The 21,943-nt window shown below is 56.5% G+C and overlaps 6 protein-coding genes across 6 annotated transcripts; 4 read left to right on the forward strand and 2 right to left on the reverse strand.

Annotated features, from left to right (window-relative positions):
* The first annotated feature begins 378 nt into the window (after nucleotides 1–378).
* Nucleotides 379–1,604, forward strand: C8Q71DRAFT_742388 (uncharacterized protein). Its single transcript, XM_047922851.1, has 7 exons — nucleotides 379–477; nucleotides 540–765; nucleotides 822–881; nucleotides 933–1,046; nucleotides 1,108–1,230; nucleotides 1,289–1,337; nucleotides 1,389–1,604. Exons 1-7 carry the CDS (start codon nucleotides 471–473, stop codon nucleotides 1,539–1,541), a joined length of 732 nt encoding a protein of 243 aa, XP_047782415.1. The 5' UTR covers nucleotides 379–470; the 3' UTR covers nucleotides 1,542–1,604.
* A 1,003-nt stretch (nucleotides 1,605–2,607) lies between these two features.
* C8Q71DRAFT_690670 (cytochrome P450) lies at nucleotides 2,608–3,272 on the forward strand (the record flags this gene model as incomplete). Its single annotated transcript, XM_047919858.1, has 4 exons — nucleotides 2,608–2,762; nucleotides 2,870–2,974; nucleotides 3,029–3,154; nucleotides 3,209–3,272. Coding segments are annotated over 4 exons (450 nt in total), but the record flags the coding sequence as incomplete, so codon positions are not given.
* Nucleotides 3,273–3,405: 133 nt separating this feature from the next.
* C8Q71DRAFT_854800 (isoprenoid synthase domain-containing protein) lies at nucleotides 3,406–4,700 on the forward strand (the record flags this gene model as incomplete). Its single annotated transcript, XM_047927110.1, has 5 exons — nucleotides 3,406–3,586; nucleotides 3,656–3,694; nucleotides 3,743–3,917; nucleotides 3,973–4,255; nucleotides 4,311–4,700. The coding sequence occupies 5 exons, from the start codon at nucleotides 3,406–3,408 to the stop codon at nucleotides 4,698–4,700; spliced, it is 1,068 nt and encodes a 355-aa protein (XP_047782417.1).
* Nucleotides 4,701–5,853: 1,153 nt separating this feature from the next.
* On the forward strand, nucleotides 5,854–9,248 carry C8Q71DRAFT_904972 (GMC oxidoreductase). Its single transcript, XM_047928875.1, has 16 exons — nucleotides 5,854–6,373; nucleotides 6,436–6,514; nucleotides 6,568–6,651; nucleotides 6,721–6,786; nucleotides 6,838–6,878; nucleotides 6,931–6,988; nucleotides 7,059–7,164; nucleotides 7,241–7,296; nucleotides 7,361–7,431; nucleotides 7,484–7,809; nucleotides 7,870–8,042; nucleotides 8,100–8,259; nucleotides 8,316–8,401; nucleotides 8,459–8,618; nucleotides 8,686–8,745; nucleotides 8,801–9,248. The coding sequence occupies exons 1-16, from the start codon at nucleotides 6,244–6,246 to the stop codon at nucleotides 8,993–8,995; spliced, it is 1,851 nt and encodes a 616-aa protein (XP_047782418.1). The 5' UTR covers nucleotides 5,854–6,243; the 3' UTR covers nucleotides 8,996–9,248.
* C8Q71DRAFT_742407 (cytochrome P450) lies at nucleotides 9,133–12,212 on the reverse strand. The gene is made up of 12 exons (XM_047922852.1): nucleotides 11,483–12,212; nucleotides 11,307–11,422; nucleotides 11,243–11,256; nucleotides 10,983–11,171; nucleotides 10,760–10,908; nucleotides 10,581–10,696; nucleotides 10,392–10,520; nucleotides 10,149–10,338; nucleotides 10,021–10,102; nucleotides 9,701–9,964; nucleotides 9,399–9,638; nucleotides 9,133–9,342 (listed from the first exon to the last, which is right to left on the reverse strand). The coding sequence occupies exons 1-11, from the start codon at nucleotides 11,727–11,729 to the stop codon at nucleotides 9,551–9,553; spliced, it is 1,584 nt and encodes a 527-aa protein (XP_047782419.1). The 5' UTR covers nucleotides 11,730–12,212; the 3' UTR covers nucleotides 9,133–9,342; nucleotides 9,399–9,550.
* Nucleotides 12,213–12,323: 111 nt separating this feature from the next.
* C8Q71DRAFT_846205 (uncharacterized protein) lies at nucleotides 12,324–21,440 on the reverse strand (the record flags this gene model as incomplete). The annotated part of the gene is made up of 25 exons (XM_047926631.1): nucleotides 12,324–12,337; nucleotides 12,389–12,438; nucleotides 12,492–12,923; nucleotides 12,982–13,233; nucleotides 13,285–13,434; nucleotides 13,490–14,553; nucleotides 14,603–14,760; nucleotides 14,819–15,213; nucleotides 15,268–16,844; nucleotides 16,894–17,020; nucleotides 17,080–17,255; nucleotides 17,311–17,516; nucleotides 17,575–17,698; nucleotides 17,758–17,872; nucleotides 17,925–18,083; nucleotides 18,138–19,366; nucleotides 19,421–19,977; nucleotides 20,039–20,135; nucleotides 20,185–20,332; nucleotides 20,384–20,468; nucleotides 20,524–20,607; nucleotides 20,657–20,862; nucleotides 20,924–21,170; nucleotides 21,223–21,356; nucleotides 21,414–21,440. 23 exons carry the CDS (start codon nucleotides 21,438–21,440, stop codon nucleotides 12,678–12,680), a joined length of 7,563 nt encoding a protein of 2,520 aa, XP_047782420.1. The 3' UTR covers nucleotides 12,324–12,337; nucleotides 12,389–12,438; nucleotides 12,492–12,677.
* Nucleotides 21,441–21,943: the final 503 nt, after the last annotated feature.

Consider the following 21,943-nt stretch of genomic DNA (forward strand, 5'->3'; position numbering starts at 1 on the left):
TCAAGTACTCAAACCTAAAGAGGTCTTCTTTGGGGTTGGCCTACGGGAGACTAGATTGTCTTGTACCCATCCCTGTACGGTTCGGTGGTTGGGTGCGACCGGTACCGTACAAAGATGGGTACGAGACAAAGACTAGACTCATTTACTTCTTAGACGCGTCATCACGATGATTCGGGGACCAAGGACACCGCAGCTCGCTTGGTGCCTGTTCAGAAGAAGACTGGTCTGCGGTCTGCAATCGGCCGCCTCTGATGGAGTGAGTTGATGAGGAAGTCGGGACATGCACACCATACGACAAGATGTACTTCTTCCGTTCAATGGAACACGGGGCTGACGCGCTACGACCGTATTGACCCGATCTGTCAAGTGACTGGTACGGTTGGTCAGCCGAGAGATAACAGTGACTCTCACCCAACGAGCGCGAACAGAGTCGAGTTAGAAGCCCACAAGCTCAAGAAGAACGGGAAGCAATGGCTGGTGAGTACTGTCTCTATCATGGTCTGCTCTCGCACCGGATACCACTGACGGGCGAGATGCAGCTCTGACTGCGCTAATTATCGGAGCGACTGGAGCGACGGGAAAGCATCTCCTTCAAGAACTTTTGGCCTCGCCACAGTACTCGAGCGTGTCTGAGTACGGCAGACGTGTCAGCGCACCCGAGCAGATTACGACCGGGAGGGAGAAACTCGAACAAAAGACGATCGACTTCGAACGACTCGAAACGGCCGGGCTGAAGGATAAGAAGTGGGATGTGGTGTTCATAACGTATGTCTTCTTGCTCGACGCTGCCAAGGAAGTCGCTTGACTGAGACTCTTTACAGCCTTGGTACCACCCGAAAGATAGCTGGAAGTCAGGCCGCATTCGAAAGAATCGACAGAGAGTAAGCGGTTCCTTGGTGTAATTGACTTAGCCTCTCATTACGCTTGTTTAGGTATGTTGTGAATGCAGCTCGAGCTGCGAAATCGGACGATCCAAACCATCAGCAACGGCTCATCTATGTCTCTGCACCTTCAGCGAATCCTAGCTCGTACTCGCTCTATCTGAGGTCGGTCCAGCGCTTTGTCAGCTTCATCGACCTTGATTCAGTGGGGCACGATGCTTTGCAGAAGCAAGGGCTTGACCGAGATCGGTCTCGCTGAGCTCGGTTATAATGACACTATTGTTTTCCGGCCAGCCATGCTTGGGGAAGGAAACCGACCGGACAGTAGGCCTCTCGAAATCACAGCGGTGTACGTTATACTTTCTCCCCAGAAGTATCCCTGTCTTAGCTGACATCATGGAACGCAGTTACCTTGCGAAGGCAGTATCCAAGGTTTTATCAAGTGTCTACATGCCGGTACGTCTCCAATGCTTGCACTCAACTTCGTCTGCTTATACTGCCGAGTAGATCCCTACACTCGCGAAGGCCCTGCGCATTGCAGGCGAAACTGGCTCCGCTGGTCTGCCCCCGGATACAGTCCAGAACGCGGGTGACGGAAAGGTGCAGTACAGCTTGATTAGCAACAAGGGCATCTTGGACATCGCCAATGTTTCGCATTGAACGAGCGCATATATGTTGTATAATAAGACTCATCGAAAAGGACACTATCGGGATGGCGCTTGATTCCAGCATGCGCTCAGAGTGCTTTGAAGATTCATAGGTGGGTACCTCCGTCGGGCTGTGCACTGTCGGTCGAGCGTTCTAGGAAAGACTAGGAGCTCGAGTCGGCCAGTCAAGCTAGTGAAGATCTGCCATGCTCGTCGGAGCTGAGGACATCTTTCCAAGTCGAGCCAGACCCATACCATTGCAGGATCGATAGTGTGAAGATTCAATAGCGCCGCATGCGTCGAATGACATGAGGACGCCAACTGGGCTTATGGGGACTCCAGTGAGTCACTGCGTTGTCTTACAATCAAACCTCTCATGCATATAGGCGATACCACCGGTTCGTATAAAGAAGTGCAGACTAAAGCGTTTTGTGTGTCTCAATGAACTGGATCGCGACGCCACTTCCACCCAACCTCTGAAGCTCGAGATCGCCAGTTCAAGTTACTAATGTGCCGTATTTTCCTCTGGACGCGTTGTAGACCAGGACAGGGAAAGCGTCGGCCGGCAAGCAGTCGTATCCCACCCGAGCCATTCTGCATCGCCACCAACATCCGTGCACTGTGTTCCCCTGAGTCTCAGCAGAGTCTCGCAGTCAAGACCAGTGACACAAAGCTCCAGAGTAAGTACCAGTATCACCGTCAAAGTAACGTCTTGAGGCTCGCCAGAACGTACGCAGGACAACGTCGATAGAAACAGAGTGTGCAGGTACAAGCGAGGAGCAAAAGACTGGGGTACACTCCTCATAACCGCTCATCTCGAGGTACATTCTGAATCTCCATGATCACTCATCTCGTCGGACCACGTGACCACGTTGCTAGATGACACGAAAGACGAGGATGGCGTTCGAGACACAGTTGCTATAGTTTATGCAGGTTAGGCCACCTCTCATCGTACCTTCTCGCAAAGGCTTACCGCGGATTGTTGATGATTATAGCTGGTTTACGGTACGTTTTCTTCTCTCATCCTTCTAAATTTTTACGTGCGCAACGCGCTGATATATGTCCAGATGATGTCCGCACTGATGACGGTCATTATTGCGCTTGTTGCCAAACCCGTTATACAAGCTCGCGCACAGGCAGAGATGGACATGGTAGTCGGAAAAGACCGTCTGCCGACGTTCGCTGACCGCGATAGGATCCCTTACATGCAGTGCATCCTCAGCGAAGGGTTCCGGTACGTGCTATCATACTTCTAGTGATATTAACGACCAAACAGTAGACCATTATGATAGCTGGGGCGTGACCACGCCTGTCGGTATGTTACACGTCTTAACTCCAAAGTTCATACTTACAGATAAGCGCAGGTGTCCCCCACCGGCTGTGTCAAGACGACTACTACAACGGATACTACTTGCCGGCAGGCTGTATGGTCATTGCGAATGCGTGGTATGTTCTCTCTCAATCGGAACAATCGCAACTCATACTCTAGCTATGTATAAGGGCCATGCTCCATGATCCTCGCGTATACCTAGATCCTGAGGTATTCAATCCCGACCGCTTTCTGAGCGGCGAAGGGCGGACTCCGCAGCCTGTCCTAAGAGGCCCTGCTTTCGGCTTCGGCAGACGGTAGGACAAAGTTTATTTGACCTACACTAACACCGATTGAATGAGCGGTTCCAGCGTCTGTCTGGGGAAAGATCTCGCGGAGAACCACATCTGGGCGGCAGCACAATTTGTAGCCGTAGCGGAGCACGGACTTCCGCTAGTGTCTATGAAGGGAGCAAACACACAAACAAACAAGTGGTGCCAGAGTACTCAAAGCATACATGCGTATATTACCTGGCTCAGACGATCCCCAGTCATCATTGCCTTTGCCTATGGACGACTCCGCTACTAAGAATGGTTGGTTCATCCTCCCCGAGACTATGTCAAATTGGCCGTGGTCCAGGCATATCAATCCTCACTACGAAGAGATCAAAGCGGAATCGGATGCATGGCTGAAGGCTTTCGAACCGTTCAATGAGAAATCTCAACTGGCGTTCGACAAATGTGACAGTGGTAAGCTTTCTTCTGGTGTTCCCGCATCGTGCAACGGTAGCACATAGTACTGACATTGTATACTACTAGCACTCCTCGCAGCACTATCATATCCAAAGGCATCGAAGGGTGAGCATCCAATCATACTTGTAATCGGCCACAGGCTCACAGTCGCAGAGCACCTTCGAACGGGGTGTGACTTGATGAACGTCTTCTTCGTCTTTGACGAATACACCGACGTAGAGAGTGCCGACGTGGTCCGCGAAATGGCTGACAGTGTGATCGACGCCATCACCCATCCCGACAAAGCGAGACCCGAGGGCGAGATACTTCTGGGGGAACTCGCACGACAGTGAGTACAAAGGTCAAACCTACCCGTTCATGATGTTTTACAAGATCGGCTGAAGGTTCTGGGCACGGGGAATCAAGACATGCACTGCTACTTCCCGGAAGCAGTTCGAGAAAGCATTCATTGACTACCTCAACTCCGTCGTCGAGCAAGCTGCTGATCGGGACAACGTCACTATCCGCACAGTCACGAACTACTTCCCGAACCGAAGGGAGAATGTCGGAGCTCGGCCATCCTTTATATCAGCGATACTCGGGACAGACGTTCCCGACGAAGCTTTCTACCACCCAGTCGTTGTCGAGCTATCTGACCACATAGCTGACCTCATCATCCTCGATAATGTCAGTTCGAAGTGCGCCGCTCGTCGTATAGAATACTGATAATCGCGTAATTTAGGACCTTGCGTCGTACAACAAAGAACAGGCCACAGGAGACGATCGACAGAATATTTTGACCGTCGTCATGAACCACTCTGGATACAATCTCGACGAAGCTCTACGATGGGCCGCCGATTATCACAAGGACGTGGAGGCTCTTTTTTTCGATGGTCTGAAGAGAATTCCATCCTTCGGACCAGACGTCGATCAGCAGCTTCAGGAATACATTCAGGCTATAACGATGTCGCCCCGGGCGATTTACTGCTGGAACTTCGAGAGCGGAAGGTACTTCGGTGACAAGGGGCGAGAGATTCAGAGGACCCGTCGCGTACCGATTCTACCCAAGGTCGTCGACAACCACCGGAGCCTTCGTAGACAGGATGTTGTAGTCCCCTTAGTCACTTTGTAGAGCAACATGTCGTCATCTAATGCGGAACCCTAGCGTAAGCCCAGATCGCGCTGAACTCGAGCTACGCTCGCGGCTGGTGGGCGCGTCAGTTCTGGGTCTCCACTGCTACCGTTCTCTCATACATTAAGTTGGAAGTGTGCCGGGTGAGCGGCGAGACGCTAGGCAAGACGGCCGGAGGGACAGTGAACATGGGTCGGGTGATTGGTACAGCTGTCGGAGGAGTGCCTAGCAAGGAGTGTCCCGACATGACGCGGCCATGGGGCGCAAGAGGAAGAGCTGGAGTTGAACGTTGAACGCTTCAAGCTCTTGAGGAAGTGTCAGGTTCCGTAACGACAGGTCCATCTACCCTATAGCCAAGCGTCCTGAATTTGCGATACCTCCGTTGTCAGCCTCATGCGTGGATGGGTTCGCTTAGTCGCAACGTACCAATGTACCGATCCGTTGGTCTGCAGCGTGAAGACTCACAATTACAATAGCGAACTGTGCAAAGAGCCAACGTACCTCGTGGCTTCGCAAAAAGGTCAAACGTTGGTTGGGCTGCATGACACGCGTCTGATGCGGGAAGTAGACGTAGATCCAGACAATCGTAACGCGAGAGCGTCGTCGCATGACAGGTCCGGCATACACCCAGTTGCAGTTCACTTTACGGAGAACTGCCGGGCTAACGAGCCGGACATTCACTCGCGGGACCGATGTTACGCAACTCCTATCTGAGTCCTCCAATCATACGCGCTACTGCACTGCACACCCTGATGCTTCCGGGACCTCCTTATAGAGCAGACACTGCGGTCGGCGCAGTGGCCCAAAGTCGCACATTCCGGATGCTGCTGAGCGACGCGGCGTCGCGGACCAGGACGCGAGCAGCCGTATGCAGAGCATCGCGCGAGTGCAAGTCAAAATGATCGTAGACACTCATTCCATGACATTGGAGCTGATGGCAAATCAAATGGAGCAGTATGTCAGAAGGTTATACTAGAGCGGAGGCTAAGAATGGCCAGCAGGCTGAGGAGAAGACGGATGTTGTGCTTGTCATACGCGCTGACAGACGCGCGTCGCGTTCGCACGTGATGGACGCGTCGCTCAAGCGCCGGCTGCCGGCGGTACAGTACTAGTATCCGCCGGGAGGAGGAGGGATCCATTGAACCACACACCATGCGCATAGCACGCGATGCACGACAGCGCAGGCAGCGCTCACTGACACAGGCGCGTCCGGCCTACGCCTTCTGGATACTTGCATAGGTCAACGTCCATCGCCTTTCAGCCACGCTGGCCGAATCCCGATGTCGGATGTGTTGGCCCATCATATCGGGCGCAGATGGGGGGCGACAATTTTGCAGCAGCAAATGCTGGCAGCGCACCCGCGCGGGCCCCACTACCTAGTAGGCCTACCTTCCTTCGTGTACAGCATACCTATTGTATAACCTGGAGGCACTGCGCCATCCCTCGCTGCTCTGGCCAGCTCTGAGTAACATCGCGTTCGGTTTCCAGCCTTGATCACTGCGAGGTCTTCCCGTTCTCTGTCTCGACATTTGCCAGTTTGACTATGGGTATCACATCGTCGAAAACAACGGTCGACGAGCCTGAGCTCTATGCCACCCCGCTGCCTTCGGGCGCTCCGAATGACAAGCCACAGGCGGATTGGAAGTCTTATGACTATGTCGTAGTTGGAGGCGGCGCGTATTCCATTTCTAATAGGTATGTTTGGTCTGACAGACGCCTATCCATCGTACTCTAGGTACTGCGGGATGCGTCCTGGCATCCCGGCTGTCGGAAGACCCGGATGTCTCTGTGCTCATATTGGAGGCAGGCCCGAGGTGAACTTCGTATGTTACACTTGCCTGGACAAACGTACTCAAACGTTGCACAGCCATGAAGGTCAGCTTATGAGCCGCATGCCGCTCGGCTTTTCCAAGCTACTCCAGGGCGATTGCGACTGGGACTACGAGACCACGTAAGCTTGGCCGGGTCGCTTCCAGTGCTGGCATGACACGCGCGAGGCCTCACGTGTGTACGCTCGCAGCTCGCAGCCTAACTTGGAGGGTCGCTCTTTGTCGTGGGCAAGGGGAAAGATGTTGGGTGGGACAAGGTGCGTGCTCTCTCTGGTGTCCGGGCGATCCGGTGCTGACGAGTCGGGTAGTGGATTAAATGCGCTCGTCTACCACAGATCATCCCCGGACGGTGAGCCATAGTGTAGATTTTGCGCACACGTGCTGACAATCCACGTGTGCAGACTTCGACAACTGGGTCCGGCGCGGTGGTGAAGGCTGGGGTTACGAAGCAATGCGGAGGTGCGTCCCTTTTCCCGACTCTCCACGACATAGAACTTGAATTGACACTCACCATCATACCTCATCTTAGGTACTTCGACAAGTCAGAACGCGTCGTATCTGACCCACAGGCCCCTATCGACACGTCGCACCATGGCCTCTCTGGTCTCTGGAAGGTCCGCAGCTTCCCGATCACAGTACGGTTTCAAATTGTTTGTCATCGAGGACGATGGGAGTATGGTGCTGACCGTTGTTGCGGGTATTGCATAATAGACGATCTCGACTAGGTTCATTGAGGCGGCGGAGCGTGTCGGGATCCCGCGCAAGACGTGAGTGCATGCACGCCCCACTTCAGTTCCCAATGTGAATCGACGTCGATTTCTCATCTCCTAGGGACTTCACGACATCTGAAGGCACGATTGGTGCGGGCCCATGCATGACTTTCATCGACGAAAAAGGCGAACGTATGTCACCTGCTAACATCGCGCTGCACACGCTGACTCGCTCCTCATCCAGGAAGCTCCGCTGCCTCTGCGTACCTCCCGCCCTCCGTCTTACGTCGCCCAAACCTGACCGTCGCCGTACGCGCAATGGTAGAGCAAATTCTCTTCACCCCTGTCGCCGACGGAGCGCCTCCGCGCGCAGCAGGCGTGCGCCTCGCCGCACGTCGCAGCGGCCCACACTTCGGCGTCGCGGCGAAGCGCGAGGTCGTCCTGTGCGCAGGCGCAATCGCGTCTCCGCAGCTACTCATGGTCTCTGGCATCGGCCCCGCGGAGCATTTGCGGAAGCATAGAATTGAGGTCGTGCGGGACGCGCCGGACGTCGGTCAGCACTTGAGCGAGGTAAGGGGTGTTTGAGCTCGGTTTGCTGCTGCATGCTGACTGTACGTGCCCGTTGAGTAGCATGTCAACTCAGGCTCGATGATCTACAGGGCAAAGCTGGGGATGACGCTCGATGCGCTGAACCGCCCGCTGAACGCGATCTCGGCCCTCGTACGGTGGCTCATCACGGGTGGGGGCCCGATGTCTGTGCCGCCGACGGAGGCGGCTATCTTTGTGCGCTCGGACGACGAGAGGTTCGTACCCTTGTTGCAATGAGTGTATGAAAATGCTGACAGTCCGCTCCTGAGCAGCCTTCCATATGCGCCGAAGGGAAGGGCACCGACCCAGACGGTGTCGCGCAGCTCCGGGCCCGGCGCACCGGACCTCGAGATCGTGTTCTGCCCTATGACTATCATCCGTATCAACACTGGGTTCCTAGTACCGCCTTCCGACGTCGAGGGTGTCACCATTGTACGTACACACTCTTCCTCCCTTACCCCTATGTATACTGACAGTACCGCACCCAGGGTGCGATCCTGCTGCACCCGGAGAGCAACGGCTCCATCACGCTGCAGTCTCCATCCATCTGGGACAAGCCACTCATTGACGCACAGTACGCCGGACCCGCTTGATGCGCCTCGTTGAATCCATGCTGAACCCACAACACTAGGTACCTCGCCTCTGAGAACGACGTGAAGGTGCTGCTCAAGGGCATGCGCCTCACCCTCCGGTTGGCAAAGACGGAACCGCTCGCGTCGTGCTTCCAGCCGATCGCGCGGGCAAAAGAGGGCGTTGACCACTACTGGGCGAGCAACGTCGACCCGGATACCGTGCGTTATCACCGGTTTACGTCGGCTCCTCCATGCTCACCCGCGACCTGTCTTGGCTGTATTGTAGGTGACCGACGAGGAACTGGAGAAGCTTCTCAGGCGGAACGCCCAGAGCGCGTGGCATCCGGTACGTCGCCTGCTCCTCCGCATGTTCACAGATGCTAATTCAGCTGTGACCGTAGACATGCACAGTGCGGATGGGCACCGACCCCGCGACGAGCGCCGTCGACCCGGAGCTTCGTGTGCACGGTGTGCAGGGTCTGCGGGTCGTCGACGCGTCCGTGTTCCCGGCGCAGGTATCGGGGCACACGTGCGCGGTCGTCATCGCTCTGGCTGAGCGTGCGGCGGACTTGATTACGGGCAAGGTGACGGTGTGAGGGATGTGAGAGGGGTATACTCTGTGTCATGCTGCTTTGCATTCCTTGGGGCCTGTACGTTCGCTATCGACGTTACTTATGATATTGGATCTCGTATTTCAGTCATGATACCGCGCTCTATTCGCCCTCATGAGCATCTGAACATCTTCTCGCGATGAAACCCAAGGAGAGACATGTTGTATGTGCTCACCGGCGAAGCTGCTGCCGGCAGCACTTGCCATATCGGTGAGCGGTGTTGCCAGAGCTTCGGATCATTTTAACGGACGTAGGGAGTCACTCACGTCGTGAAACACCTATTGTCATGCACACCTCGTCGCAATTATAAAGTTATAGATTCGCAGAGTAATCTGACCTCGCCCTCTTAGCAATGGTAGCGACGTGCTCCGTTGGTGTAGGGACTTACGTATTCAGGCATGGACCAGTGACAGCGCCCTCCTACGTCCTCATGTATTATCACCCGCATACCAAGACCGTGGTGCACGAATTCGTTCAGGTGTACTCAGTGGTAATGCACTAAATGCATGCCAATTGGTGTACGGGATCGACTGCGCCCCATCATTGGCTTCGGGAAAGATACTCCCCAAGAAGCTCCTCCGCGCGGGGTGACCGCGGCTTGACGTCGCACACAATGTGCTTTGGAAATCTGAACGGCACGCTTCGTCAACGAACGTGACGAACGGGAACTGCACGAGGTCTGCAACTCACACTATGACGCCGTTCGTGTATTCCATCGGGGGGACGATCGGCTGTCCTTGCTCATCCAACTTAGGCACAATGTTGCATGTCGCGAGGATGGTCGCCACTATAGCAAAGATGGAGCTTTCCGCGAACTGCGAGCCAGGGCATGACCTGCGGCCGAAGCCAAAGACGAGGTCGGTCACCTTCCGCATCTCGCTGTCGCTGTTTTCGAATCGCTCTGGGCGGAACTCGTCCGGCTGCGGGTATACGCATGGGTCATGGAGCATTCGCCTGCCCATTTCATCAGCGTCATGCTCCCGGATAGAAGCACGCGTAGGTACACTGACCAGACGTTGGGGATGACGATCGACGATTTGGGCAGCAGGTAGTTCTTGTACACGTCGTCCTGACGCACTGCATGAGGTAGGCCTGAAGACGAGTCAGTGACATCCATGCAGACGCGTCATGGGCATACCTAGTGGCGTAGCCGGGTCGCAGCGAAAGACCTCCGCTATCACACTCCTCACGTACGGCAGCGACGGCCGATCTGTAATCGACGGGAGGCACTCAGTGCCTACGACCTCATAGATCTCCGCCTGCGCCTTTGCCTGGATGTGCGGATTCCGCATCATCGCAAGCAGGAAGGTGAAAATGGTCGACATGTTCTTTTACTGCAGTTCAGTCTCTTGCATCTATTCCCGCCCAACGTTGTACGTACCGTGTCCAGACCACCACCAAGGCCGGAAGATGCAGCCCAGACGAGGGCAGCCTCATCTTCATTGTTCATATCGCCCTCGAACTGACTCAGTGCGGATGCGACGAGACACGGCTCCTCTGATCCTTCTTGCTGCGCACCATGCACGCCGTCAGCATCGATACCGTGCGTGGCAAGGAATGCGATACACACCACTTTCTCCTTGCACCACAGGTACGGACTCCAAGACGCCTTGTGTTCGAGCTGCCTGTATTCCTCCGCAATGCGCAAGAACGATGCCCCGGGAACCCAACGGGGCAAATATTGCACTTAGTACCAGCAAGTGTTTGTTAGCCAATTATTCAGCCTTCAGTTCGTTCAAACACACTCACGCTGTGGGATAAAGTCGACAATCCACGTTCCGGGCTCCGTCGCGGTGCCAAAGTTCTCCATCGCGGCGAATGGCACGGTGATCATCGGGTCGTCCTCACCCTTGACAGTGTAGCCGTACGTGACGCGCATTATGATCGCCGCAATCCGTCTGCCGCCACCACAGTGAGCACACACCACTCGCGATTCCTGTCATCTCATGCATATAAAGACACACATACTCACGTCTTGGTCTGGCTCACTAACGTCTCCGGACGTCGAAGAATGCCCTGCACGAGCTTGCGGGCCTCGTGCTCCTGGATTCGATGATAGCCCGGCATCATGCCCGAGTTAAACGACTGGACGAAGATCTTGCGCTGCCTTCGCCACTGATCGTTGTAAGACAGCATGGGCATCTCGATCCCGAATCCCGATCTGTACGCATCACGGTGCGAGAGTCAGTGTGAGGCCACTAATGGGCGAAGCCGAAGACCGAGAGAGCGCACAGTTCTGTCATGACCTACGCATCTGTCAACTTCGAGAAAGCAATATCGGCCGGACATCACGCACCGAGCCAGGACGGTCAGAATAGATGGTAGACCGACCATCGAGCAGGTCCTTTGCGGCTTGCGCAGTGTTGAGGATCACGAGGTGGTCGCTAAGGGCCTTGAGATGGACGACTTCTCCTGCGGACAAGAGTTCCAAGTCAGCGAAAGGCATCCTCTATAACCAATCAATGCACCAACCGTAGGTGTCTGCCCAGGCGGAGTAGGTGAGCCATGGGCTGTCCTGGGGGATTTGCAGCAGGTTGCCAAGGACGGGCCATCCGCGCGGACCAGGGGGGTAGGGCTTTGTGCGCGCCGCAGAGATGACCTGGGTAGCGAGATGCGCGGAGACACAGACAAGGATGGCTACGAGAGGCCCGCTCTGGTAGGCGTAGCATACGACGAGAGCCACAGTGCAGACGACTACGGCAGCTGGAACCTTGATCATCGTTGCAACACTAATAGAGCAGCACAACACGACGGTGGTCCACTTCGAGGAAGCACGGACAGCGCCGCCTGCAGAGGCAACTTCAAGTGCTTTGCGAGTGCGCTAACATCGGGTTACCCGGAGAGCGACAGTATCTTGCGCGCTGTTGATCGTAGGACTATCTGGATGATGCAGGTACAGAAATAGCGACGCCGGCTGCTTGCTGGCGTCCCGTAGGTGTCGGAAATGTGCTAAATATGCAAGTAGCATAGAGAACTCAGGAACTCCGAGTCCTTGCCCAAGTCCGAGTTTGGTGTACGTGGAGTCTGGACGTCCGACCGTTGGATTTTAAAGCTTGACAGGCAGTCGCCACTGTCTTGTTCTTATGACGTGCTTGACTTGAGCGAGCAATGGTGTGCATACGTCGAGTACCCGTTGGAGTGAGGAAACTGGAAGCGGCGGCGCGAACGACGTCTGAGTGAGAGCAACATTGACAACCACCGCATCGTCCTCCGAATTGCTGTGGCAGGCCGTGACGCGCACGTTGAATAAATTACGTAAGCTACGGTACCGACAGCCGGCGGCGCGGCCCTGGCGCGGCCTTCAACTTCAAGTAGAAACTACTCAGAGTATGTAGTACTTATACACTGGCACGGCGGTGGCGATAATCATGGAATTAGCGAACAGCGAAGCCTTGTTTGTTCAAATAGGCATCGCGACGCAATTGGCTGTGAGTTGCCTCGCTGTCCCACAAGCTAAGCTGATCACTAGCACAAACCTCAGTCTGAGAACAGGCGGTCAAAGAGTATCAATATGATTCAGATGTTACATGACTATCAGAGGTCGAGGGTATGTACATGATTCAGTGCGAGCGAGATGTCTATGCAGTTCGATAGAGGATGTTAATGATAGGTGTAAATAGGTGGACGACGCGAATATATGAAGTATGCATACACTCTATGATGACGTTCAAGCCGAAGTCAACAAGCCCTGTCGGCGCCAGTATTGGACGAACGTTGCCGCTTGCTCCTCGCTGCCGATCATCTCTTCCGGCTCGCGCATCGCACGCAACGTAGGGCTGAACGCGAGCATCTTGTCTAGACTGAGCCGCGCCCATCCGCCCGACTCGCGCAACTCCGGCTCGGTGAAGTCCGACGACAGTGGCGGGCAGGCTTCCGCGTAGATGCGCAGACGATCGAGAAGCTTCAGCGCGGGCTGGACAACAACCAGTCAGTCTAAGTATTCGGAGTCGCGGAAGCATGTATGCACTCACAATCGCCTGCGTTTCCTCGGCGGACAGCGTCGCACTCAACCGCTCGAGCTCGTTGAGCCAATCTACGAACGGCACAAGTTCAAACGTGCGGCCCTGCAGAGCGGAGAGGCTCTTCGCGAGGTTGCTCATCATCGCGTGCCACGTCACAGGACGCGGGTGTACCAAGTTGAACACCGCAGGGGGACTATCGGGCGAGAAGACGGCGTCTAGCACGACGGGCGCCGTCTTGTTCATCGGGAGCCAGGAGACCATCTGCGAGCGACGATGAGGAAAACTAAAGAAAAGTTATGAAGAATGACGTACCCCTCCGGCATCAGGCAGCGAACCGAGCTTCAGGCTAGACTTGACGATCTCGGGCACCCACTCCGTGACAGACCACGCGCCTGTGTCGCTCGCGCCTGACAACTGCCCAACACGGAAGACCGACGACTGGATACCGCTGGCAGCAACAATCTAAAGAAATACCATCAGATACTGCTCATCGCGATTGATCGACTCAAGGACATACCCTTTCAGCGACGTACTTGCCCTCTCCGTAGCCGCGTAACACCGCCAAGCTGGCGTCCTGCACGATCTCCTCGGGCACCTGCTGGCTGAGGTCCCGCCAGTTCTGAGTCGAGCCGATCGTTGAAATAAATGCAAAGCGGATGCTGTCCGCGTGCGGAGACGCGCGAGCCATGTCGAGCAGGTTGCGAGTCCCAGCGATGTTCGGCAAGAATGTCTTCAGCGGCGCATTCAGGTCGAGCCTCCACGCGTTGTGGATGATCACAGTCACGCTGCGACGGAGCGTCTCGTACATCTCCTTGTCGAGGCCGAGCTGGCTTGCTGTGGCATCGCCCTCGACGAAGACGAGCTTCTTCGACGACAGGAGCGAAACGTCGAGCTGGCGCGCTGCAAATCCAGCGGCTTGACGCTCGAGGACCGTGCGCTTCTCCGACGGACGGTTGAACGCGTACACGCGGCTGACCCCGCTGTCCGCCAGGAGCTGCGCGAGGAAGTAGCTTCCCAGACCGCCCGTAGTACCAGTGATGAGGATGACAGAGTTAGGCAGGAGCGGGCCCGTGGGGCGCTTCGCGTTAACGTCGAAGCCGATCGAGTACTTGCTGATCATCCTCTCGAGCTCCGCGGCACCCGCAGCGACGTCCGCGTTCGACGCACCCGGCGCGCCTTCTTCGTGCTTCGGCTGTTGGGCCTTCGCGACGCGCGCCTCAATCTCTGCGAAGGTCATGTCGCCGAGCAGCTGCATCTGGGACAGCGTGACCCAAGGGCGCAGCGCACTTGACAACCGACCAGCGGTGAGCGAGTCCAGGCCGTACGTCGTCAGCGGCACTTCAGCAGAGAAGTCGTCCGCCGCCACGTCCACGACCTGGAGAACGAGGGACTGCAACACGTTGTGCAGGTCCTCGCCGTCAACCGCAGCGCCTTGCTGCTGACTCCCACGCGTCATGTGGCCGTAGAGGTGCGAAGGGCCAAGACTCTCTGTGATCACGTCGAAGTCGAGTGCTGGGACGTAGACGCCAAATGGCCCGTCTTGAAGTTTGAGGATACCGTCTTCGAGGCAATTGCAGAGCTCTGGAGAACTACGTCAGGGACACTCAGATGACGTCGGCAACAAACGTACCCTCAGGAGACAGCGCCCATGTGGTCAGATGGGAGGCGCGCTCAGCATTGCTGGTCGTCACCGTGCCCGTCATCGAAGTGGTATTGAAGATGGCAGGGGCCGCGATCGAGAATGCATTGCGGTAACGTGCAAGCTTACCCTCCATGATGGTGTTCGCGCTGATGAAAGACAACTATGAGCAAGCTGGTCTCATATCTTACAGTCATGAACACTTGCCTGGTGTAGTTGGTCTGTCCAATGTTACCCCACGTCGTCGCGCTCGAGAGACCGATGACGAAGTCGAGTGCACCGAGGTCGACGAGGGCTTCAAGAGTCTCGACGGACCCGACCTTTGCGGAGTAGCTCCGAGAAAAGCTTGCGCTGTCCTGTGCATGGAAGAGACGATCATCGAAGGCGGTCGCCAGGAAGACGCAGCCGCCTAGAGGCTTCTGCATGCGACTGAGGACGGCCCCCATGGCCTTGACGTCGGCACCGTCGGCGGCCTCCACGACGAGAGACAAATCCGACAGCGACTCGAGGTACTCAAAGACCAGCGAAGGCGCAAGGTCGGCCATCTTAGCCAGGGCACCCCGACCCGATCGAGACGTGAGGACGACGTGACGAGCCCCATGCTGCAAAGTAGTGTCAATGCCCATATCACTTCGAAGACGATGTCGCGCACGTACCTGGTACATCCACAGCGCGATGTAGGGACCAAGACTTCCCATTCCGCCGACGAGGAGATACGTCTTCTCCGCACTGAACAGCTGCGACTCTGATCGTGCTACAGCACCAATGTCTGTGACCGGGTCCGCGCTCGGAGCAAGGGCGGAGGCCAGATCAGGCAGCTTCGTGATTGCATTCAGAACGTCGTGAACGACCCATGGGTCGCGTCGAATGGCCGCTCTGGTTGACCCGACAGACTTCCAGGACACAACAGTACCATCCTGCGGGACGAAGCCGGCGAGAAGCTGACTGTTCTTCTCGAAGGCCGTGCACAGGATATCAGCCGGCTGCAACTTCAATGCGTAGAGCTCCTGAGGCGAGGGCTTTGACGACAGCGTTGTCACGGACAAATCAAGCATGTGACACAAAGCGGACAGCGCTTGTGCCGTCTTGTCCTCGCGATGCGTAATGACAACCCTGGAGCGAAGCCGCATGGGGTTCGTCAGGGCACCGGCGCCGAGCATCAGACCTCCAACGAAGAGGGCGGGGGCTGCGACGGCCATGGCTGCATGGTCTACGCGCGAAGGCAAGCGGACCATCGCCGAGCGGTGAATGCGTGCGACGGGCGCAGGTGCGTCTGGGACCACCGCGACGACGTGTCGACCAACTAGATAGGTATGAGCGGAGCCATTAGCCTCGACAACCTTGCCGACCACACCCCACAGGCCTGTATCTGACGAAGAACAGTGCAGCACTTCAACTCGGAGCTCGTGCTCTCCCAGAGGCTCCGCGTGCGCGGGAAGAGAGTGGACGGAAATGGAGGGCGGCGGCATGGGGACGATTCGGGGAGACCGAATGCGAAGTCCTTCCTCGATCACGAACTCACGCTCTTCCCCAGCCTGGGGGAGGTAGTTCGTGATGATGAAGGCCCGATCCTCGTCGGAGTAGGTGCTTGCGAACGACGCCAACCGCAGGTTCCATTGGGGGAACTCCTTGGTCAAAGTGCGCCCAAATCCAGTGAGACCATCAGCATCGGCGCCATCTGAAGAGACGAGCCAGATGGGCTGGTCGTACGAGTCGTCGATTCGCTTCAGCTCGTCTTGTACTTGCATCTCCTCGCCGACAGCATAGCGCACGATCACGGGGCTGCTCTCCACCGGGTACGTAGTAGGCAACGTGGTGGGAAGAGCGGGGCATCGAGCTTGTATGAGAACGTCGCGTCGCTTGTCATCCTCGTCTGACAGGAGAACCTGATCGAATGTTGCTTGATCGAGGAGTGATTGCCAGTCACGCGACGGAGGTGCGAGCAAGAGCAGGAATCCTCCAGGAACCAATCGAGGACGCAAGTGCCTGAGGATAGCCTCCACGTCTACTCCGGGAGCGGTATCGACAGAGCCAAGGATCAGGTCGAACGCAGCGGGGTCGAGGCTTGCGAGGCTGTCTGGCTTAGTGGCATCCACAGTGACAGACGCGTATTGCTGGGGCTTGGCTTCGGGTGCAATGGCGCCGACGTCGACAGCAGCAATGGTGTAGGCCGCCGGCGCAGCACCGAGACCATCCAGCAGGTCGACCAGTTGCTTGCCCAGAACTGGCGCCCCTGAACAAATTGTGAGTGAGAGCAATGGCGACGTAGAGAAAAGCCATACCACCGAGTGAAAGCTCCAGAATGCGAAGGGACTTCTTGCCGCACGTTTCCACCACGTACTTCAGAACGTCGCGGCACCGATCTTCGAGGGACTCAACGTCACCGCCGAGATCTACGCCGGAGTCCGACTGAGGTTCGTTAACGTGAGCATGGATAACAAGGACTCGAATCTGACCATAGGACTCACGCTCTTGCTCGAGATGGATGGCTTCACCGGGATGCTATACACTTGGTTCACCAGCTCATATCGAGCTGAAACTTCTTGGACAGGGATCTGGTAATGGCGGGCGACAGAAAATCCATGCAGGAGGCAGAGGTACTGCCCGCGCATATCCAGAAGTGCGACGTCGTATACGATTTCAGCTGACAAAGCGTGATCATGAGCCAAGATTAGATGGCAGGCACGCAGAGCACGTACAGGGCTTCCAGGATTTGAAAGTAACATAGGCATAGATGTGCTCAGCACATAGGGCATCCTTAGTCATCGCATCGTAGACGTTGATGGCATTCACGCCGGAGGGCAGGTAGTAAACGTTCGGGTCCGTAGACTTGGTCATACTCGGATGGACGCAGACGTGGAAACTCGCGTCCAAGACGGCCGGATGCAAGATGTAGTTGCCGTCCCTGTTCACACGTGCGTCAGTATGCCGGGAAGATCATCGCGAGCATAGGTATGGCTTACCTAGCAAGGTCACCACCCATGCCCTTGATACGGACCAAAGCCTCGCGGTTGCCGAAGAACAGTTGATCGACGCGTCTGAACGACGGCCCGTACTGCGCAAAGTACTCGAGAACGTGGTAGAAACCTGTGGGCCATTGGCATTAGTGGGGAGTGTTGTAATAGGTGCGTGAACGTTGGGCGTACCAGTTTCATCGGACTCCGCACAGCGCTGGATGATAGCGGGAACGTTCAGGTCAGCAGGCCTTGGCGCCATATCCTTGGAGAAGAAACCATCCGCATGTAGTCGAAGGCTTTTCGGCTGTCCCAGCGTCATCAGCAGACGTACGTTGAGAACACACGGGATGACCTACGTCGTGGTTGAAGAACTTGGCGCCTTGTAGAGTCTGAGAGAGCACGGAGTAGCGCATGCCGTCGACGCTGACTTGGACAGGAACTGGACTATTGGCAGAAAGTGCCAAGATGGAGTGGAACTTGATGTTCCACATCGTCTTTGCACCACACTCAAGTCCCTACACACACGCAGAAGTTCAGCCGAAGTCGCGTCAGCACTAGGCGAGACATACCATTTCGATGAAACCCGCCGCGGGCATGATTGGCTCCGAATTGATAAGATGCTCTGCCAATTCGGGGTGCGTCGCAATGTTGACGCGGAGGTCGGGGAAGTTGAGCGGGCCAGCCTTAGAGCTCATCTGGCGATGCATGATGCGCGACAGTTCGGGGAAGTAATCGACATGCTTCTTGGCGAACGGGTACGCAGAAGTCACGACGCGGGGGGCGCTCGCACCTTCGCAGCGGCCGTTCAAAGCCTGGAAGTCGACCCGGTTGTACCCCGCGACAACTAGCTGGCCGATCGCATTCAGCAGCGATGTCTGCTCCATATATGGCGTGATCGTCTTGGAACGCCTCATCGGCCCGACAATCGACGACGCGGGCACTCCAATCTCTGCAACGTACGACGCGAGGACCGGATGCGGGGACATCTCGACGACGAGTGGGTTGGGGTGAGCGCCGATCAGGCGTGCCATGGTCGTGTCGAAAAGGACGGCGTTCCGCGAGTTCTGCCAGAAGTACTCCGCAGTGAAGCCTTCCAACACTTGACCAGTGCAGGTCGAGTACGTGGTAACCTTGGTGCGGTACTCGCCAGGGTACCTGGCGAAGACGTCGCCGACAAGCGCTTTGAATTCCTTTTCGCAAAGCTCCATCAGGCTGCCGTGAACCGGGACGCGGGTCATGATCTTGCGGCCGATGAAGCCCGACTTATTGGCAAGGGCGACAGCCTCATCGACAAGGACTGTGTGGCCAGCCAGTGCGACGGCATCAGGACTGTTGTAGCATGCGATCTCGACCGTCTTATCCGGGTGCTTCGAGGACACGCTCTGCAGGATCCGGTTCGCATCGTCCGCCGAGCACGCGATAGCCGCCATGGTGCCCTCTGAGTGTTCCTCGACGATCGTCATTGCCTCGCCACGCGCAATAGAGATCTCCAGCGCCATCTCCTTTGACCCGGCTCCGGACGCGTACAGCAGGGCGGTCTCGCCCGCTGAGTGACCAATCAGTACGTCTGGCTGCACGCCGAAGCTGACGAGCAGATCGAATAGCGCGAGCTGGACGGCCGTGATAGAGGGAAGGATCAACGCAATTGGCCAGACCGAGGGCAACCCCTGCCCAACAGTCTTGCCGAACAGACCGATGTCGTGCACCATCGACACGCCAGTGCGCTGCTTGTAGCAGGCGTCCAGCTCTAGCATGCTCTTCCTGAATACTGGATACGCCTCGAATAGCTGCCGGCCCACTGTAAAGCATCTATCAGTAAGGGACGCGTGCGCTGTGCATGGGAACGGCTCACTGTGAAGATGTTGGGGACCCTGCCCCGAGAACAAGAAAACAACCGGTGGCTTAACGCGCGGTCCAAGAACGGGCTGAGAGAAGGAAGTAATATCTTGCCACGGGCGTTTGACAGCGAAACTACGCCAAGTCATTTGACGCGCCCGGCGACCATATACAATGGAGTAGTCCGCCGCGGCCTCATCCGTCTGACCCGCGACGGTCTGCTTGAGATCATCCGCGACAGCCGCTGCCGAGCGAGGCGACAGGCCTCCCGCGATGAGCAGTGTGGCGGTGGCGTCTGACGCTCGGGCAGGGCGCTCAGCGCGGGGGTAGCTCTCCAATACCGCGTGCGCGTTGACACCACCGATGCCTGAGCTGCAGATCGATACGAGGAGGTTCCCAGAAGATGAGCGTGCCGTGATGGGCTCCGGCTGCATCGGGACGCGCAGCTTGTATTTGTCCCAGTAAATGGCCGGGTTGCGCTTGCGAAGATGCACCTGCGGCGGCACGTGCTTGTGTTCAAAAATGGAGACCACCTTCGACATGGATGCAAGGAAGGATGTGATCTCGAGGTGGCTAAAAATAACACGTGAACGATCAGCATGAGAGCTAACCCCATCTTGTAGGAAGCACAAACCCGATGTTTCCTTTCACGCTGCCAATCAGTAGCTCACCGGATCTTGCAAATCGTTCTCCCACCCAGTTAGCCTCAGTTGGATCGCCGGCGGCAGTGCCTGTGGCGGAGTGTCAGCATCAGTTGGTGACGAGAGATCTCAAGATTACCTGTGCCGTGGACTTCTACGAAATCAACTTCGGCGGGAAGTCGCCCAGCTGCCTTGTAAGCACGCTCCATGGCGTTGGCCTGCGCTTCAGCCACCGGGGCATTGACTGGCGCGAGTGATCCACATGAAGAGACACCCGTGCCTAGAACCTGCATAAACTGTGTCAATGCTATGCCATCGCGAGGTGCTCAGATCCATACCGTTCCATAAATATGATCTCCGTCTTTGATAGCCTGATCCAGGGGCTTGAGGATCGCAACAGCCGCCCCCTCTCCCCGCGAGAACCTATGAAGACGTCAGTCATTCAGCACGAGATAAAAAAAAATGTTACTCTACGCACCCATTCCCGCCGGCGTCGAACGGCTTGCAGCGGCCGTCCGGAGAAAGAATTGATGCTTGCGTGTACAGCGCAAAGTCGGAAGCACTGCGCCGGCGACGTCAGCTCGTAGTGAGGCCTCAAGCAAAATATTTACCGAAGGTTGAGTTGACAGCCTGCGACGACGGCGGCGTCGCACTCGCCGTTCTGAATCGCCTGCACAGCGAGGTGCAGTCCGACCGCACTCGAGCTGCACGCAGTGTCGACGGGGATCGACGGACCGCGGAGGTCGAGGTGGTACGAGATCTTGTTCGCGACCATGCAAGGGATGCCCGCGAGCGAGCCCCGCGGCTCCATCTCGTCCTGCGTTAAAATGTAGCTCGTCAACATCCGGCAAGCATGAGCGGGGAACGGTTGAACGTACCGGTTCGGCGATGGCCTGCATGTCGAACGCGGTCGCGGACGCGTAACACCCGACGTTCCGCCCGCGGTAGTCTATTCCGGCATCGAGAAGCGCGAGGAAGGCGAGCTCGATGAGCTTGCGGGTAGTCACGGCCATCGCCCGCGCGTCCTTGGCTGTGATACCGAACTCGGTCGGGTCGAACATGCCGACGTCCTTGAGGAACGAGCCTCGCTCCGCATTGATCTGCCCGAGCCCGCGGCCAGCCCATCTATTGGCCGCTCAGTAGTGCGCACAGACCATGTCAAGAAGCCGAGACTTACGCGTCTATGTTGAGGCGATCCTCCGGGATGCGTACGTATGAGTCCTTCTTGTCCATGAGGAACTTGAAGAACTCGTCATGACCTAGGTTGTTGGGAGAGTGTTCCCCGCTGGGGAGCTCAGTAGCGATGCCAACCTGAGTGGAAGCACGAAGTCAGTCCATAGCTTGCGGTAAAGGGTGGAACGTGCATACGATGGCAATAGGGTTGTTGTGAAGCATCGTGCTGAACGGTGCGAGTAGTAACACTGAACGATAGAGTTTGCAAAGGCACTTGAAAAGTAGACGTCTAAGTCTCTAAGTCTATGACGAGCGATCGTCGGGAAGGACTTGAGTTGGTCGAGAGCAATTGATGTGCCCTTATACCTTTGCAACCTCAGGCAGGACTCCGTCTCTGCGAATGAGGCGTCAACTACGGAGTGCCCAGAGCTGTGTCTGTCCGCTATCAATCATCTACCATCTTTCCAGGGGTATGGCACAGTGCACAATTGTCTGCGCAGCGCCGCGGGCGGCCGCTGCATCCGGACCCGATGCTTTCCTGATGCGCTCAACAGTGCGGACCGATGGGGGAAAGTGCGAGGACAAGCACACGGTGGTCCTACGGAAATCTGATGGACAGTACCAGCTCGGGAATTGGAGTCGCTATTGCAACAGTGGACGTTGCTAGTGTCGGAGCACGACTCCGATTTGTATTTTCTGGATGGAGAGAGCACTCACAGCGTTTC

This window comes from Rhodofomes roseus, assembly GCF_022264815.1.
Source record: "Rhodofomes roseus strain CIRM-BRFM 1785 chromosome Unknown C8Q71scaffold_4, whole genome shotgun sequence".
In the NCBI taxonomy this organism is placed as follows: Eukaryota; Fungi; Basidiomycota; class Agaricomycetes; order Polyporales; family Fomitopsidaceae; genus Rhodofomes; species Rhodofomes roseus.